We start from the raw sequence: 19991 nt of genomic DNA, 5'->3' as shown, positions 1-19991 counted from the left end.
AGCGCCTGCTGAAGCCCTGTTGTCATGAGGCTGGTTCCAGGACATGACCTCTGTCTTGGGCAGCACTGTGCTGCAACACGTTCTGCAGCACAGATATTCTTCCTGCCTGCTATTCTGTATAGAATTACATTTTTTACATATTTTCTATAGAATTCTGTTTGTATAGAGAATAAAGTTATAAACAAAGCCTCTGCTCTTCTTCTGTCCTGTTCTGTTTCTTCCTCATATGTTAGCTCTTTCTCTGCAAGTCAACAACAGTCTGATATCTGGGTAAAATCTTTCCATATATGAAAAGATTTCCGTATATATTTCCATATATGATTTGTACAAGCCTCAAATAAGTGGCTAGAAGAAGAATATCACACTTTTTTTAATCAGCAGATTTTCAGAGCCTGAGAGGAGAGGAAACATTTTAAGCTCATACTTTTTAATCTATTTAATGTCAGTACTAACACTCTTTTTTTACCCTTTCTCTTCCTCCAGGTATCACTGTAGATAAGCATGGATTTATTTACTTCGTGGATGGGACCATGATTCGGAAAATTGATGAAAATGGTGTGATCACAACAATAATAGGTTCAAATGGCCTCACCTCAACCCAGCCGTTGAGCTGTGACTCTGGAATGGACATCACTCAGGTAAACACCTGGCTGTCTTGTCCTGTCACTTTTCTACACGTCTCCTGTGGAGACAGATAACTTGGTTTCTTGTACAAGAAATATATCTCAGAATAGGGTGGATGGATCAGATCCTTCTGAACTGCACGGTCTGGAGTGGATGTGCCATTCACATCACTATTTTAAGGTGTACCATATAAATGAAAAACTGTACACTTGACCTTTTTCCAGGAGATGGCATGTGAACGTATAGAGGTGCTTATATATAATAAGTATTGCTTTAGAAAGTTGCCTGCTACTCTGATCTTGTAAGGATTTTATTGGAAGTTTAAAGTGCTTTCCTTTATCCAGTGTTCAAATTGATTTGCTTGAACTGCTAGATTGAAAAAAAATATATATATGTATTCTGTTTACATGTAAATCTGTTCTAAATCCTGGAGGAGAGTTAAAGCAAATATGCAACAAAGGTATTGTAGTGAAGCTCCTGTATTTCAATACATTTCTCCAAGTGATTTTCAGTTCTTATTTCAAGAGCGGTGTAGAAGAAATAGGACTAAAAGACCCTTCTCACATCCCCAGTTTATGCTAAAAAAGATAAACATGAAGAAAGATGAACGGTACTCTTGAGTCAGTGAGCCAGACTTCGAGCACGAGGAACAGATTGGCCTTTGCCAATGAGTACTTGAATTATCAGCTTCAAAATGGGGGAAAAGCTGTACTTGAAAAAATCGTGAGGCGTTCAGGTAACATACTAAAGTTCTATTATGGGTTGTGTCAGCTAATAAGCAGGATTCAGTTTTTTGCATTTCATTTTCTCCCTGCCCCTTCCTCAGTACTTCACAATGGGAAAATCACAGTTAAAATACACTGTGTAACAATGGTAAGAGCTTGTTCCTCATTTCTAAGTAGACTTTGAGCATTAACAAGTGATTACGATCTTGTATTTGCCTCCGTGAAGAATGTGGGGTCAGTGTTTCAGGTAGAATTTCACAGGTACAGATGGTGGCTGCTGTCACAGAAGTACTTGGAGATTTTACTAGAGTCAGAATGGAAAAATCCGTCTGTGTTCTAGCTCACACATCACTGCACCCTAAGTACTTGTGAGTGTGGTGAGGGGACCCTCAGCTTCCCTCTTCTGGCATAGACAGGCCTCTGCATTCTCTTTGGTCCAGCAGCCACAGAATTATCCCTTGTAAAGCAGAACAGGGTCAACTGGCTTAGTTGTACTAAACCCAAGCTTAAACTAGCCTGGTAATTGTCTTAAGCTTCTTGGGCTTCTTGCCTGGGCACCTTGTAGCTTCTGGGCACCTTGGCTTCTGCTGTGGCACCTCCTGTTGCAGGATAGCTGGTCCTGCAGGTGATGAGCAGGAGCCTGCTCCAGCGAGCAGCACTCTCTGCTCCTACCAGCTGGCAGGAGGGCTGCTTCATGGAACTGAAAGCTGCTTGGAGCACATGTGCTTGCTTCTTGGAGACATCCAACAACCGCCTGGGGCATCAATAACCAGATCAGATATCTCGGAGGGGCAGGGAGTGGTGCCAGGCGCAGCGTCTGCTCCCTGCCTTCTCCCTGTGATCTGCATCTCAGGCTGTACAAATCATTGCTTTGCTGGCCACACAATATGTGGCTCTGGATTCATCTTCCAAGTTTTCCTCGTTTTGCGCAGTCACAAAATGTCTCACTGAATGGGAAATGGTGACTTTTGATAGCTTTCAATTCCTTTTAAAAAATGCAAGTGCCCTTTAGCAAACAAGCTGCAGCAGAGGGTCTGGTAAGTGCAGAAATAAAACTGTTTTATTTCTTAAATTAAAATGAAATTTAAAAGGTAAACTTTTGAGGCTAAAACCACACACGCCAAGTTTGTAAATAGATTTAAATAGCCCTAAAATCCTATTTTTGGGTAATCAAAAATCCAAAAATTCTGGCCACGTGTCAGAAACGGGTTTATTTACCTTGCTCTACAGCATAGTTCCAATGCCATGGAGAAAGGGATTCTGCAAAATCATATTCTATATAACTGTACTGTATAACTTTCTGGTACTGATAGGTGAAGTCAAATTGTTGATAATCTGCAGTACAAATATACATACAGCTTTTGAAAGCATTTCTTGTTTAGAGGATTTGTTTTTGGGGGGGGGTTAAGTGATTCTACATACTGGAAGTTTTCACAAAATCCAGATTTTTGTGTTTTTTCACATAGGTAGTAAAACACAGACATGAATTAAATGCCGTGAATGCATGTTCTGAAAAGTAACTGTCAAATTTGCTCAATAATCTGCTGCCAAAATTGTTACTGATAACCAGAAAAGTCTATGGAATACTCACATCCCCTTGAAGTCAAACGTGTTAATCTGAAATTATATCGATGAAAATAAGGGAATGATATTTTCACTTAGTCAGAAACAATTATATATCCTTGCAAGACCACTGAGTTTATTCCAGAATGGCATAAACATAAATGAAAAATTCATTTGGCCCGTCCCTACTTAAAATGCTTTTTGGCTAAATTACAAAGGGCATTTACATCAGGAGAATGTGGATTGCTCACAAATAGTGTGTTTAGAGGGACTTGCTAAGTGGGTTAATAAAATCAATTCTCAAAGCTAAATTTGTTCTGACAATAAAATCAACGACTTGTTCAAAATCAGTATTTCTTGATTTACCAAAGTGCAGAAATGTTCTCTGGAAGTAAACACACAAAGTAACTGCCCGTTGCAAAAGCTGCTCCAAATGACAAGCTTTCACTTTAATAAATGAGTTGATTACGAAAGGGTTTCATCATTTATTCCAATATCAGTTTTGATGGAACCACTTCTTATTAATCACTCTGTGTTTGTTAATCACCACCTTCTCGTTCTTAAGGCTGGTATTCTGCATTCATAACGGGGAAAAGGAAGGACAGCTGGGGTTGAAAAGATTATGTGTTGTGGCAAATAAACCACCAAGCTCTGACTAATTACTTTGATCTCATCCTTCACTGTGAGGGTATTCATCTGAATTTAGCAGGCAAAGGACATTCAGCTGAAGTGTTTATATGGTATGGCAGCATTCTCAGTACTATTGCAGCATGCACAAAACTTGGGTGACTTTTCTTCTCAGCACAGATGATTTCAGTGTTCTTCATTTAGTTAATAAGGAGCAAATCTAAAAAAAATAGTTCTTCAGATTTCCGTTTATGAATAAAAATCTGTATATACTCAGTGTTTGTTGCATCCCCAGGGTAAACAGGAATGTTTTAGCCTAGTTATTGATAGCAAATGAGAGCACATTGTGTGGGGACGTCTGTCTGTCTGTTAGTATTCTTTTCCTCAAAGTAAATAAAAAATCTTGGGCCAGTTCTAAACAAATTTGCAGAGGAACACCAGCCTTCACAGCAATTAAATTCTTACACTTTCCATGAAGAATATTAATCCAATTGAAGGAAAAAGACCTAAAGTGCCCTTTCAAAAGGAAATATTGCAGCAGGAGCTTTCTTTTATTAAACTCCGGAGATTCCTCTCAGGATCTAATAAGTGCCCCATTCACAGGAAAAGCTTCATTTAGTGCTTGGATCTTATTAAACTCCCAAGTCAGTCAGCTGAGCCAGACTCCATTAGATCCAGCCTTCACAGGAGTTATATCGACGTTGTGGGAGGTTTTCTGTGGAAGCAAAACCTCTTCAGCTCAGCTGGAGCAATAAGCTTCGCTGCTCTTCTGCCTCCCTTGCTGTGGTGAAAGCTGAGGAGAGAATTAGCAGAACATTCCACCATGCAGCCTCATCCTGTGTCTCTTCTCCCATGTGGGCTGAGTTTCCACCACTCTGAACCTCCAGTCATTTATATGCGGTGTAGAGGTTAATGTTTGGGAACTTTAAACCAGTCTTGAGCACAGTCACTGCAGATACAGAGGCCAAACATTTGCAAGGCAACAGAAAATGAATCCCAAGAGCTTTCTCTTAGCCTGTAACCATGGCCTTGTTCTCGTGCTGATGTCAGTCCCACCAGGCAAGAGTCTGTGCCAAAGCAATAGCTCCGGCCTGATTGATGGTGTTAATAACTGTCACTGCTCTGCTCCAAAATGAAAGGTCTGGTTTGGAGACTTTTTCTTGACATTTGCACTTCATCAGCCTTTGTTCAGCAGTTCTCCACGTGAGGGACCCATCCATATTGTGTTGCTTCACATAAACTTCAGTGACACTGCAAAACGTTTTGCTCCCTTGTAAAAATGTGACAGTGTTCCTTACGTAGGCAAGTTGCTTGCATGGGTCAGATTAGAAGGCAGGTTGCTCTAACAGGGTTTAGAGGTGACCCACACATGGTAAGAACAACCTGCCCTGGACAGCCTGCTTTGAGTGGTGGAGGAGAGGGGAGAGAGCCATAAGTAATGCTGTTGATGACCTGCTTGAAATAGTGAAGTGAGAGAGAGAATGCTGGAGAGCAGGAGTAAGGATGAGCAGAACTGCTGGAAAATGTTGTCTGTATCTCAAAAATGCAAACGCTGACGTTGCTCTTGCAGTCACAGGTGCTGCAGGTGCTCCCCACCAGCATCTCACAGGCACAATATGCTTCAGTGGCATTGGGGAAGGCTTTTGAGCAGAACAAAAAGCTCCCAGGACATGGTGACCTCACTTGAAAGCCACGATGAGGGGCTGCTCAGCAGAGCAAGCACAACCTGAACAGAATTTTCACTGGGTATGTTTGGAGGAAAGAAAGGAGAATGTGAAAGACAAAAATATGATCTGATGAATGGGTAGGAAACAGGGGGAGCAAGCTGCCAGCATAAAAACCAAACTGATTCTAGGCTGAAGCCAGGTTGAGAGTACGGTATCACAAAGCAACTGCAGGATTACATGGACCCAATTAATTAATTAGTACTGCAGGTCAGAGGAAGACACACTATCCCTTTAGGTGTTTCTCCACATACCCAACAATGCAGACTGCATTCTTGTAAAAGCAGAGATCACAAAAGGATTTCTCATTGGCTTTTTTTAAAATTAGGTACATGATATTCTGATTGTGTTAGGCAGCTGCATGCCATCCAAAAGGAACAACCTGCTTTCCACTGTAGCAAAGTATTGCAGAACTACCCCTGCTCTTGATTTACTTCTGGTCTTCTACCTGCGTGAGACTTTTGGGACACTGTTGTAGTTATGTGTAATTAATACGTCGTAAATATTCCAAATCTCTGAACTGTGTTTTTTCAGTGCTTTGTAGAAACATGTTTTATGTGTATTCATGAAATGGCTGGAGAAAAAGCACACAAAGCAGAAAAGACAATTTATAGGCTCTTTACTTTTTATTTGTGGCCTTGCCTTACCAGAAGACTTTCAGAGCTTTGTTTTTTTCTTTTTAGAAAAGTTTGGGGTTTTGTTGTAATTTTCACTGCATGAAGGAACCCACAAAAAATTTTTTCCCAGTGTAAAGTCATCTTATTCACTGGTTCTTCTTACTCTGCTGCCTAATTTCATCTTCTTTTTTCCCTGGCTTTGCTGGAGTACCAGAGAAACTAACCAGAGTAGAAGTTGTGGCCCCAGCAAAACCAGCAGCTGTTTTTCCCTCTGGCTTCAGTGGAACCAGGGCTTCTCCCTGGGTGCTTTTCCAGGCTTAATTGAAAGGGTAGAGAGTAGCCAGTGTGTAGCAAAGAGCAGCCTGTCCTAAGAGAACATAAGTGCTTCTGAAAAATAGACCAAAGCAGGTAGTGGACAGAGCCTTTATTGAGACATTTCCAAACCTTTTCAAAAATGAGCATGCACACACACACCTCAATTAATTAAGAGTTAGTCTTTGGAGACTGTAAGTCTATACAAAGTAATTCCAGACATGATGGCATATGCAGGGACAGGTAGTCACTGATAGGCAAACTTTGATGCAAAACTAAGCTTAAAGCCTTTTTAAAAAGGATCTTCAGGTAGCAGATAAAATAATCTTTTCCCAGGAGTAGAGGAGAGGTTAAGTAGCCTCTCTGTAACAGGAGCTGAGAGAAAAGAGGCTCATAGGATTAGGACCTTGTGTGGGGAAAAAAAAAAGCTGTGAGAGCTCATGAATCAAACTTGTAGGTGTATAATACAATTTTTAGAATCTCAAACAGAAAGCAGGGTGGTTTCATCACAGCTAATTTATATTCCCATCAAATTATTCTATCACAGAATTTGAAATATTAGTCACAGAAGCAAGAAAGTGTGCGGTGAAGTCACACTGCAATTCCTTCCTTACAGCCCAAGAGCTCTTTTTGTACTGGTCACCTGAAAAACAGCAATTTATTTCAATTATCTGCCATAAATAATGCATTACTACTGAGTAAAATGTGCATTTTAATCAGCTCTTCCAGCGACTGTATCCTTTTTGTTGTTGAGGCAGGGAGTGTTAGACACTTGATGGTGAAGTGCAGGAGACCTGGCAGACCTCTGCTCATGACTTTTCTCTTGCTTTTTGCTGTACTGAGCCAGATTTAAATTGGTTTTTTAATCATTTGTTTCTAGTGAGAAATGGCAAGAAGGAAGCAACTCCTGTAAGAGCTGGATGGCTGGCAAGAAGGTAGCAGCTCAGCCCTGAGTGTGGGTGCTCTCAGGTGCACCTTCCCAGCTAACAGACACCTCCATGCAGTGCTGTTTGGGCTGGGGTAGGGTTAATTCTCCTCACAGCACCCAGCGTGGGGCTGTGTGTGGAGCTGTGCTGGGAGCAGTGCTGGGAGCACAGGGGGGTTTTTGTTACTGCTGCCCAGGGCTCACACAGGGCCAAGGGCTTTCCTGCTCCTCAGCCCACCCCACCCGTGGGCAGGCTGGGGGTGCACAAGCAGCTGGGAGGGGACACAGCTGGGACAGGTGACCCCGGCTGAGCAGAGGGGTGTCCCAGACCCTAGGATGTCATGCTCAGCAGTGTAAAGCTGGGCATGTTCAGAGTGATGGTGTTTGTCTTCCCAAGTGACCCTTAGGTGTGATGGAGCCTGGCTGTCCTGGGGGTGGCTGAGCACCTGCCTGCCCGTGGGAGGAGATGGTGGATGAATTCCTTGTGTTCTTTGCTTTCACTGCAGCTTTTGCTTTCCCTATTAAACTATCTTTATCTCACCCCCCCCCAGTTTTCCCACTTCCACCCTTCTGATTCTCTGCCCCATCCTGACGTGCTGGCACTGAGCAAGCCACTGTGTGGGACCTGATTGCCAGCGGGGGCTAAACCAGGACACAGGCTCAGCAGAGGCTGCCTGCGTGTGCACGAGGCCCCTGTATACCCACCCAGCAATTCCAACTCATCCAAGCTGCCTTGCCACCCCCAGCCTTCCTCCAGCTGGCCCACCATCCTTGCATGGCCAAGGCCCCAGCACCTGCCCAGCTCCTCAGACACCTGATCCTCTGTCAGCTCTTTGAGGAATGGGTTCCCATACTAGAAGCCTGGCTCATTTTGAGGCTCTCCTGTCAATCTTTCCCAACCAACCCACGTAACGGCTTGCTTCACTTTTATTCCTTGTGTACAAACAGCTTTTGATTCTCTCTCTTAATAAAACACGGTTTTAGTGCAGTGCTGTCTAGTTGATGAGTTACTTGTGGCCTTGTAGCTGCTGTGCTGAAACTGTTCCGTGCAGCTTTGCCAGCCTGGTGGGAGTCTGCAGTGGGCAGAGATATATTGGTGACTACATCTGAGTTTTTTCATTTGTTGAGGAGACATAAGTGGACAAAGTGTGTGCATAAAGAGCATGTATACACATAATATACACCTATATGTGCATATGTGGCTCTGTCTATTTACATATATGTGTTTCTGCAGAGCTACAAGTAATCAGATAGTGAAAGCTAGTCCCTGATATCCTGGAGTCCAAGCTTCAAGAAGGTCTGCTGAGAAGGGAAGGTAGGTATTGATGGGAGCATACAGAGGCAGGCTGAGCAGGGAATGCCCCTCCTTTTAATCCACTTGTTCATCCACATCCAATAATAACAAGACCTGCCTGTGGTTTAACCAGTATCTGCTTCGATGGAGGCAACTCCTACACGAGCCTTTTTTTTTTCAGCTTGTCAGGGCTGATGCTGTGCTCATGCTGCTCTGCTCCTCTCACCAACAAACCCTTCACAGACCTGTGTGGTAAAGAACCTCCCACAGATGTAACAGATTGTGTGTTATAAAGTGAACAACAATAATTGAGCTTTACTTGAAGCTGTCTTTATTTCCTCTGTTCCAAGCCTTTCAAATCAGAGTGGACTCTGATTTAGGCATCTGGAAATGTTGCAGAGCATTAGGGGGAGGGGGGCCAAACGAGCTGGCACAAGTCTGGAGTTTGAGTACAGGGCAGGTTTGAGGCCAGCAGTCACCAGAGGTCCTGGTGTCCATCCTGCAGAGGATGCACACTGCTGGGATAGAAATTGTTGCTTTGACTAGGCCAGAGGAAGATTGTCTGACATCTTAGAGGAGTGAGGACTGGTCTTTGTACTCTCGGTCTGTCTTGGCAGCACAGATCAAGAGAAAGCTTACAGAAAGAAAGGCGTAAAACCAGTGTAAGTGAAAAAAAGCAATATGGGCATTTAATTCTGTCATCAGATCATTGAAATTTTACATAGCTGCAAACTTCTGTGTTTGAAAGCTGTAAAAGTAAGGGTGGGTGTGGTTGCATGGCTGAAATCACTGCAGGCCAATAGCAGGTGAAAGGGGGGTCAACAAAGCCAGCACAACTATACTTCTGGCCTGCAAAGTGCTCCAGGTGCTAAGGGGAACCTGGAAGTCTGTAGATCCTGTCAAAACAACACTGTAATAATAACAGCTTACAAAGGGCAGGACTTTGAATCATGTCAGCACAAGGGAACTCTAAAGGGTGTTGTTTCCTTGCAGTCTGGGTGCTTCTCAGCTCTCAAAGCTGGGTATAAACAAAGACTGAAAAGGTTTTAGCACCAAGAAGCTTTGCTTTGGAGGTATTAGTGATAGCTCCAGTATTATTTTTGGGACTAAGTTTGCCCTGAGTTAGGCTTACAAGCTGCTGAAGTCAAATGCAAGAAAGCAGCATGGCTGGAGATGACAGCAAGGAGTGCCTGATTCCTCCTTTTCATGATCCATGTTTGCTTCAGCATCTCTTCTACCCTTGTTTCTGCCAAGGGGAAGGAAGGGGAAGGGAAAAGGAAAGGGGATGATCCCTGCCAGTGGAGGGAGGAACAATGCAAATGTCAAGACAGAAACTGGTTGTATGCATTTGTGGTGTGCCACAGAGAGGTTCCACACGTAGCTGTGCATTATGAAGTTTAGGCCACGGAGAGGTGCAAACAGAATGATGGAGAGCACCATTTTATGCAGTGTGTTACTCTGACAATAACACATTTACAAACAAATTAGCTAAAAACATCTGAAGGACATTCAGCTTTTGCAAACTGGGCCTCTTCTCCTGCTGATAGGTTCCTTTGGGATGGGTCTGGTGTGCAAAATGATACGCTGCCTTGGAGAATAAATTTATGAAGTTTAGCAATGTAGGTCACATTGCAAGAAAATCATAAAAGTCTGAACACTCAATAGCCATTCAATCAACTGCTCAAAGCAAAAGGGGAAACTGAACAGCATGTAGCTGTCTCTGGTGAGAACTGGAGAAAGCCATGATGTGATGTAAAACCCTCTAGGTCCTCCATCCATATGTATTTCTTTTTTCTTCTATTTTTCTTACCAGTTCAGAGTTATATTTCTGTGTTCTTATCAATAGTGAAAACAAAACCAACATGTTTTTTTGCTGTTCCTGTCATGAACTACAGCATGTTGGGTGGATCATGAAAGACATGCCATAAATTTGGGAAATCAGGAGAGGTCAAATGGTTGGAACTTGGTGTAAGTAGCCTAGTCATAAAGAACTAATTCCATTGTGAAATGAATTTTGTATGCTCCCAGCCAGCCAGAAGGATTTATCACTTACATCGTTTGCTTCAGACTCTTTGGATTTGGTTTGAGTGGATAAAGATGTTTTAAAGGGACCTTTCTAGATCTAGTACTGTCTAGAGATTCCTGCTTCTTGCTAGACCTAGAAATTGGTAAGAGCCTGAGATCCAGAGATTGAGAACTTGGCTGGAGATGTTGAGTGTTTCTGAAGGCATGTAGCACTGCTGTGGGTCTGGGGGCTTTCTATTTCTAGAGCATTTTGGAGTGGGAGGGGATGGGGGCAGGCACCCATAGCTTCTGCAGCTCAGAGCCTACCTCACACTCCTCTGGAGCTCTTCTGCAGCCCTGGCTAGCTTGGCAAGCTTCCCTAGATCCAGTGCCCTTCTGGGCCCTTCCCGAGTACAGAGCTTTCCAGGCACTGCCTTTAGGGCCTCCTGCATGTTCCTGTCCCCTACCCCTTTTCTTTTTTTGTTTTGCAAGAGGCTTTGTAGAGCTTTCCTGAGCCTCTCCGTGCCTTTCTAGATCTAGAGCTCAGCTACTGAAAATCAAAAACTTCAGCTATCTGATTAGGAACCTGATGGAAACCTAATTTCAGGTGTACTTTTTAAGTGTTTGTATAAGAAATCCATCCAGGTTGTATCCATCCCAGGCTTCAGATACGTTATTTAGTTGAGTGGTATTTCTTGAATTTTCCTTGAAAAAACATGAGTCCTAAACTTTATCCTGGTTAGCTCTTCTGGCCCAGTCTGATAATGCATATCCAAATATGCATCACAGCAGTAACCACTGCCCTTAGCTGACAGAAATTTAAAGCAGAGTGCTTGCTTAAGGTCTCAGTCTAGAGTCAAACACTCTCCAGCATGTTTTCTTGTGAGTATCTTATCTCATATAGAGGAACTGAACTGCTGCATAGAATGCAGTTGTCTTGTTTGTTCTGCAGAATGCCAGATGCCTAATTTCTTAATGAGCTATTTGAAGTCTAACAGCAGTATGTTTGCCTTCAGTGCAGCACGACAACCAGTAGATGACATTCATTTTGCTCAGTCAAAATGTCTACTATGTAAATACTTGTGAAAAATTAGTTGCAGAAAATCATGTCGTGATAGCAATTAATCTTGATGCTAATTTCTGTAAAAGTGAAGACTCAAATTACTTCAGTTGCTTTTTCTGCCTAGAACTTTTTACGTCCGTATGAAAAATATATGCATCATTTAAAGATAAAAGTTAAACTTTTTCACAGTTGTTTTGCTTTCATTCACTGCTACAGTTTAGTAAAGAATTAAATCACTTTTACAATGGATTTTTAAAAGCAATTACTGTTCAATTGTGTACCGTTGTAGGAATTTGCCAGAGAAGATGCCCTGATATAAAGATGAATTGCAGAACATCTATTTTTCCCCATCCCTCTTTCTTTCACTTGCAGAACTTGTGTGTGTGAGTTTAGTGGTGTAACTTTTAAGGGAGAGCTTAAACTACTAAAGTGAATTTGTGCTTTCTTGTGAAAGCTGTGGAGTTAGCATTTGCTCTGATCCTTGCAGGAGTGTGTTTTGCAGCCCTGATCCAGCTGAGGAGGTGGTTGTGACTCCTGCACACCAGTCTGGAAACCTGGCAGCAGCTCCTCATCCTTCTCTGCCCCTGGTCTCACTTTCTGCCTAGCCCTGGGGTCAAAGGAGCACTGCCCTGAGCAGCAGTGTGGTTGTCAGAGGTCATGATCCTGGAGAGACAGAGCTTCCTGGGCACAAACCTGTAGGAAGAATTTAGAATTTCAAGAATTTAAATTTTGAGTTTGACTCAGGAGTGCTCACCCAGAGTATTTGGGTGGTACATTGACAGTGGCTGGTGTTGCTCAAAGCCAGGGCTTTTGCTTTCTTCACTTTGTTCAGGTTTGGAAATTTCATTTGTTTGCATCCTCTCACTTTTCAGGCAAAATGCTTCTATAAACCTCAGTATTCATTTTGGAAGGAAAAGACATTTTAATGTACAAGCTCCAGCATCTCACTGTACTCAAACAGCTTTTAATTACTGTCTCAGTTAAAGCTTTTTGGGCTCTTTCTCCCACCTTTTCAGCACTGGCAGCACACTGGCTTTCTGTATCCAGAACTTCTGAGCCCAAAACAGGAGGACGAGGCCAAAACTAGTGAGAGATTTATTAAGATTTATGCAACCTTACTTTTGTGCCTGACCAGCGCCAGAACCTGGAAGCACAAGTTAGGAAGTGAGGGAAAATGGAAACAGTTTTGTTGTGAGAGAGATTTCCACCTGGTCCCACTCCCTCCTTTTGGCCATGCAATGAGCTGCAGCAGTATGTTTGGAGGACATTTATTCCCCCTCCAGCACTGGGGATGCATTTGGGTTCGATTCAAATTTGTGGTCTATTTTGAGACATTTTAATTGAAGAGTCTAAGATTCCTCCTCTCAGAGGTACCAGTCTGCTCAAAATACTCTGAAAATTCCTTCTGGGCATTTAACAAAGTATTTCTTTCATAGCCTGTATAAACCATGGGTACCATGTTTAAACAGACTTAAATGGCTTAGGAACCTAAGTCCCATTGATTTTCATAGTCAATGGGCTTATGTGATTCTGGATAATATTCCCTCTATTATTAAATAAAGACAATGTGAAAGCTGTCCCTATAGAAATCAGCTTTTCCTATTGATTTAGTACACCCAAGATACAGTCTTTGACGTTGTGAAGCAGAAAAAAAAATTATAAAAAAGAAATTATGAGACGAGGAGAGCTGGGAAGGGGGAGCACAGTGAATCTTGGGGCAAGTGAAGCAGAGACAAGCAGTGAAAGCTGCTGAAGTGCTGCCTTGCCTCCACGTTCCTGCACGGGGCCCCTCATCTGCTGGAAGTAATTGATGGCAAAGGCAGGTTGGCAGGGAGACTACCCAAGCCAAGATTCCAGAAAACCAGTGGCCTCAGACCTCTGAGCTACATCTGTAAGTGTGCCACAGCTGCTTTCCCAGCCCAGGGTAGAAAACAGCAGTCCTTAGGCTGCAAAATTCATTTAGTTGTGTTTTTCACTGGGGAACGATGAATACAGAGAGAGCAACGTTTGTGAAGTTCAGAGCAGGGACTGCTACAGCTGAACTGTGCAGTTCTGAGTTTTATAGTACACAGTATCAGAGGCGTGAGAAACAAAGGCTCTTCCAGCAGGGGAGGAGGTGGCAGTCCCCCCACGGGGAAGGGTTCCATGGTGTTGTCAGACTGCAGGAGCTAGGTGTGACTGTGTGCCACTGAGAGCAGCTAAGCTGCTGAGAGGACCTGACAGCGTGAGTGTCAACAGAAGGAAGAGCCCAGAAGTGAGAGCAAACTGACAGAAAATAATGAAAAAATACCCGTGGTTGTCAACAGAGAGAAAATAGAAATACATGTAGGGAGACATCCTGTGAAAAGTCCAGAGAGGCAGAACCAGTCTCCTCCAGCCTTGTAAACCACAGGCTCAGTCCTAATGGACTGCCTGTGTGAGTCCTTCCTCAGAGCATTGCTCTCCCAGGAGGAAGGAGAAAGAGGAGTTTGGGCAGGAAGAGAGGAAAACACTATTTAGAAGGACACTGTGGTGAGTGAAAGGGTTTGGCCTGGAAACAGCAGCTGAAGTGAGTGTACATAGGAGGAGATTAGCAGCAAAAGAGCAGTGTGGAAGAGGCTGTGATGAGGTCTGCAGATGCCTGTGTAGAGCTGAATAGAGGCAAAGGTAACACAAACAGAAGGGCTTGAAGCTGAGCGGTGCAGATAGGAAGTAATCCATCAGTCAGGACTATCAGGAAAATTTTGGCATGAATTTCATGCTGCTGCATGAAACTGAAACAAAATATACAAGCAACACATGGCAAGAAATCAAAGCAATGGTGAAGCTTTTTTAGGGATTTGTGTAGCTTCTTTTAATCCATGATAAATGAAACTTAGCCCAGTGCAATTTACCCCCGCAACCAAACAGTTAATCTCTTGAAACCAGACAAGGATAAATTTTTCACTCTTTTCTTACTTTGATATGAACAGTAACATTTCTTTGCTCTGATTTGTTTAAAATAGTACCAAAAATGCGATAGCCCTAAAATTTGCAGAAAGTTTTAGCCATATGGTCAAAAGCAAAAGTGAAATGTTATTCTTTACAAAACACTTTAATATATGTACACGTCCAGGGGTGTGTGTTTAAGAAGTATATGAGTGCAGGCTCTCCTGACTGCTATTTTGAAAAAAAAAATCACATTATTTATTTAACTGTAAAGCTTTGCTATGGGAAAAATACTTAAATATTTCAAAACCAGATACTAGGTAGAGAGCTGGTTCTACAAGCACATGTATATTTTTTTTCAAGAAAGAAACAAGCACAAAAAGTACCATTCAGGTGTGAGAGCTATTTAACTGCCTAAATGTAGATCTCTCCATGCAAATTCATTTAAACTGAAGCCACCTTGGTGCTCTTTGTGTTTTCCAGAATATTTGACATGAAAAAACGTATTAGGAAGCCAGACCAGTGGGTGTTAATTTTGCACTTCTCAAACCAGTGACTGATTATTATATATAGCTGGAGCCTTTATGTTGACAGTTAAATGTTGAATTCCCAGAAAAGCTGACATGTTAATACTTACGTGCAAAAGGTCTCATTGCTCAAGGGTTCACTTGTTTTGGCAGTGATTTCCATTGCATATACTCAGTCTCCCATGAACCAAACCACAACTGTCACCTGAAACTTTCAGTCTGGGAAGAGTGTGAGGTACTGACTGCTACTGAACAAACCTTGTCTGTTTGTTTATAATGGGATAATAGGCAATGCCACTTCTGTACACTGCTCAAAAAAAGAAAACATTAGATGTAAGAACAAACACTTGAGTTGGCCCCATCTCTAGCTGTAAGAAAAATAGGTATGGGAGATGAATTTTTACATGGGCTTGTGAAGTACTGCTTCAAATTCAAAAATACATTAACCAATTTAATACTCTAATCCTAACAGGTGTTGTCTGGAAAAAATTTTTAATGGGCACAGTCGTATCAGATGAGAATTGAAATGCTTCTCTGTGAACCTTTTATTGGCTTTGAGTGAAGCACAACTGATGGTTTGGTCACACAAAGCTACCAGAGAGCAGCTTGCTTTAAAACAGAAACAACCAGTGACTTTTCAAGATAACAGTGAACCTGAGGGTGCAGTTGCTCTTCAGCTTAAGCTGATTTAGCTGATTATTTTTTAGCCAGCAACCTGTCCTGGACCTGCACATCAACCCTGGCCTTGCTGCTGGGGGCTGCACGGGGAGGAGTGGTGGGGTGGGACTGCAGCAGCCCCAGTGGACACGGTTCAAGATGCCAGGAAGCCTCATCCTGACAAGAGCAGTGCAGATTTCTCCCTAAATCTGTGAAATTCTTCAAATTAGGAATGCTCAGGTGTGTGTATGTTTGATTTTAACTGGCCTATTTCACCTTTATTTTCTCCTTCCAGGTGCACTAGCATAAGCTTTCAGTGGGTTTTATGCTTGGTACAAGCTGGCTTTAATATTTCACCTGGGATTAAACTATTAATACATCCATGACCACTTTAAACCCAGGAAGGAGAAGCTGTAGCCATACCTTCTGTTAGCTTTGCAGAACAGAGAGCAAAGCAACAGTTCTGGTGTAGTAACCAACGCTCTGTAGATGTTTCCAATTAAAATTTTATTTATTTTCACCATAATGCAGCTAGACTTACAGATGTGATCAGTATGAAGGCAAATGTGCTCGCAGTTAACAGCTGGTAAGACTCAGCTTCAGGCACGTTGCTGCAAGTGAAATGGACAGCTTCATAAAAGTTCATTCTATCTCAATAAACCAAGTCAGCCTCAAATCAACCAGAGAAAAAGTTGTTTTGGCCCAAACCAGTCCCTGTTTATCTGCAAGACACCAGGCATACCTTCACAGTGGGGGGAATTGAGATTACTCACTGAGCAAAGGCAGTGTGGCTGGTCCACAAAGGCAGACCAGCTGTTAAGATGTCAGGTGCTATGCAGAGACATTATGGAAAAAAATAGATGGTTTCAGCCCAAAGTTTTTGTCATTAATAACCTAGTTAGAGTTAATCAAAGATCATTTTTACAGCAGAGCTGTGTGGAGGTGTCTGTTTCCCATTAAAAAAAGAACATATTTACTTTGTTAGAGCAGTCACATGTTCTGCATTAAAGGTACATTGCAAATATGTTTTTCCCGAGGTCCCTGAAGCCTTGTAGAGCTGTTTATGCTAAGTGAAGATTTCTCTTTGGTGTCCCAGAGAACTCTCTGCTGAAGCATGAGCTAGCAGCAGTGTGTGAAGCAGCCCTAGCACAGCAGGTGGAACCCGGGCAGACCCCCACACGTACAGAAACCAGCACCTTTATGGGATGAATCTGCTTCCAACTGCTTCACCACATTTATCATCATTTAGAAGGACTCCACCACCTGCTTCGGAAGAGATCTTGAACGCCAGAGCATCAGTCTCGATGGCAGTTATTGCTCTGTCTGGTGGAATGGGCTGTGCACAAGGAGGGATTCCATCGCCCCGGAGCCTCTGTAAGCGTGTGGTGCACCAGGGAGCCACGCAGGACCAGGCGTGGTAGCCACAATGCCCTCACTGTATTCAAACGTCAGTTACCAAACCAGCAATGTACTTCTGGAAATGAGATTATTCAGGAAATACTGATGCTTGACAAAGGGAAGGACTTGGCCTCCAGCCTGGTTCCCGAGCTGACCCCAGGCGAGCAGGTGGCTTGTGATGGCCACACACTCCACCATATGCTGTTCCTCAGTGCTGAGCGTTGTATTAGCATCTGCAGTCTCTACATTCATAGATCTTTTAATTAGCACAGTGGAAAAATGAGCAAAACCAGCAAGAAAATCAGGAAGTGAAATAATAGGAGCGTCTGTGACATAGAAAGCATATGAACCTGTTCCATTTTACCCTGGTATTTATCCTCTTCTGATGAGTGAAATATTTAGCCCAGAAAAATTCCACTCGGATAAAAGCAGCCATCTTCACAAAGGATAACAAGCAAAGCATCCTGAGACGGGCAGAAATAGGCTGCCTTGCAGTCTCTGGCTCAGTTGTTATCTGACCTTCCCATAGCCAAGCTGCAGTCCAAATCCTCCAGGGGTCATTAGCTAGCATGAGAGACCAATCTGCCTGGTGGTTGTTTCCCAGTTCAGTGATCCTGCACTGCCTCTCGAGCTTTCTCAACAGGAGGAGTTTGAAGCTGTGGCCAGTATGTGCTCCAGTCAGCACCCTACATCCTGGTTGTCTTTCAGGTTGACAGGCGGCCCCACCTTTAATTTGGAGCATGTTTAACTCCTCCAGATCCTGATGCAACAGGTATCAGATGAGTGAGGTCATTCTTCTGGTGTTTCCTCCAGCGTGGGTTGGCAGCTTTGCTTGGCTGGCACTCTCACCTGCGTGGAAAGAGGCAAAACGCTCATCTTAAGTATGAAGAATTTAATTAATCCGTGGCTGAAATACTGAATTCACAAAGCAAACTCATTATAAGTAATTACAGCTTGGCTACTGTATCATGTGAATTGTTATATATTGGCTTATTATTGTGTTACAAAGAATTAACGAGCTTATATTTCTTACAGCATATAAGTCTTATTAACATTTCTTGCTTAGTAAATAAATTGGGGAAATGTGTCATACTCTTCTAGTGTGTCATTTTGCTTTTGTACTAACAGTCAATTAAAGTGTTAGGACATTGACAACCTCTAGCTGCTTTCCACTCTGCCAGGGTTGGCTGCAACCTTGGAACAATAACATTCAGACCTGGAAAATTTTCTAGCTGATGTTGTGTGACATGGAGTGTGTGGTTTTACTTGCATGACTGCATAGGTATAATACAGTTCCCATCTTAATGGACTTGTGCAAATACCTCTCAGAGGGTGCCAAATTACTTTTCAAATCAAGTTTTGTTCCAAGCTGGAGCTGGACCTCAGATAAGAATGTGTTTGTAGAAACTTCTTCTGCCAAACCCAGCTGAAGGGACACACTGGAGAAGCAGTTCTGGGTGAATCCACTGATCGCCTCGATGTGCCTCAATGATGTGGTGATCAGAGATGGTTGAGTGAAACTGCCGTACTGTCTTCATCATTCTTTTTTCTTTTTGGTTTTCCCTTGCCTTTCCCTTAATGTTTTTTCCCAGGTGCGGCTGGAGTGGCCAACAGACCTGACCGTGAACCCTCTGGACAACTCCCTGTACGTCCTGGACAACAACATCGTCCTGCAGATCTCCGAGAGCGGGCGCGTGCGGATCGTGGCGGGGCGCCCCATCCACTGCCAGGTGCCAGGCATCGACCACTTCATCGTCAGCAAGGTGGCCATCCACTCCACCCTGGAGTCAGCCCGGGCCATCGCCGTCTCTCACAGCGGCATCCTCTACATTGCAGAGACAGATGAGAGGAAGATCAACCGCATACAGCAGGTCACCACCAATGGCGAGATCTCTGTCATCGCGGGAGCCCCGTCGGACTGTGACTGCAAGATTGACCCTAACTGTGACTGTTTCTCAGGTGAGGAGGTGCTGGTTATTTCCTGTCTCTTGCCTGCTGAGATCCCGTGGCACAGCTGGGGATTAGCACAGTGACAAGGGGTAGGAGAGATGAGCTTCCTTGGAAAGCTGAGAACGTTATCAGCAGCTCTTGGTGGATTTAATACATTGGATTCAGAGACATGAGTCTTCCAGCTGGCCCTGGAGGAACCTGAGGGTGGGCTTAGCTTTTCCTCTTTCGATACAGAGATTGCACAACATTCAAAATTAGCTCCACGCTGTGTCATTTATGTGTGCCCATGTTGAGGGTGGTACCAGCCCCAGTGCAGATGCTACCAGATCAGGCAGCCCTTGTCACTAAGGAGAGCCCCAAAGTGTTTCACATGGAATGAAGAACGCTGGCTTGTGTCTTCTCTTTGCTTGTGTCACGCTGCACAACCAGCAAAGTTACGTTAAAAATGTTCAGAATTTCTTCTGCTTCATGTGTTTCAAACTGAAACAGCCAGTGCCAGGCCCACACTGGACCACTGGACATCCTCAGCAACACATCTCCTCTCCCCTGCATGCACCAACACAAATTCCTTAGTGCTTTTTGTTTGTTTTTTTTTTTTCTTTCATAAAAGCATATTTCATCCTGGGACAAAGGACAGCATTCCCCTACACAGAGGTGTGCAGTATGTTGTCATCTTGTCACCTCTAAGAACCAATGTGCTCAGCCCTATAATGCCACCATAATTCTTAATCCTCTCACTTCAAGTAAAGGTTAATTACTGACAAGAAAACATTAAGTATGTCAAGAGTGGAGGGAAAAAAATGTAAATGGTCTTCTAGAGCAGGTGAATTGCTGCCCCAGCATTGAAATGATGATCAAAGCCCCCTGTGCACTGCCAAGTGCTGCCAGGTTTGGTTAAAGCTGTGGGAGAGCAGTGCTGGAAGAATCCTGTTTGGGGTTCCTGTGAGGGAGACTACCCTAAGTGCTGAAAAATGAAAAACTGTGACAAATCTAATGACTGTGCCAGGGCTGAGCTGGTGAAAAGCAGGAGCAGCTTGGCAGAAGGATCAGCTCATTTGTCCATCTCCAAGGAAG

General features: G+C 43.4%; 1 protein-coding gene across 1 annotated transcript in view; it reads left to right on the top strand.

Annotated features, from left to right (window-relative positions):
- The window catches only part of TENM1 (teneurin transmembrane protein 1), a gene marked incomplete at its 5' end in the record, with an annotated part of 137927 nt that overhangs the window by 94599 nt on the left and 23337 nt on the right, over positions 1-19991 (top strand). The window contains 2 exons of the mRNA XM_008939684.1: positions 484-638; positions 18560-18926. Of these exons, the coding sequence (XP_008937932.1) occupies positions 484-638; positions 18560-18926 (522 nt within the window). The remainder of the gene's footprint in view (positions 1-483; positions 639-18559; positions 18927-19991) is intronic.

This window comes from Merops nubicus, unplaced genomic scaffold (genome assembly GCF_000691845.1).
Source record: "Merops nubicus isolate BGI_N331 unplaced genomic scaffold, ASM69184v1 scaffold21864, whole genome shotgun sequence".
In the NCBI taxonomy this organism is placed as follows: Eukaryota; Metazoa; Chordata; class Aves; order Coraciiformes; family Meropidae; genus Merops; species Merops nubicus.
The sequence above is the reverse complement of the archived record's forward strand: the minus strand, read 5'-3'. Positions and strand labels throughout refer to the sequence as shown.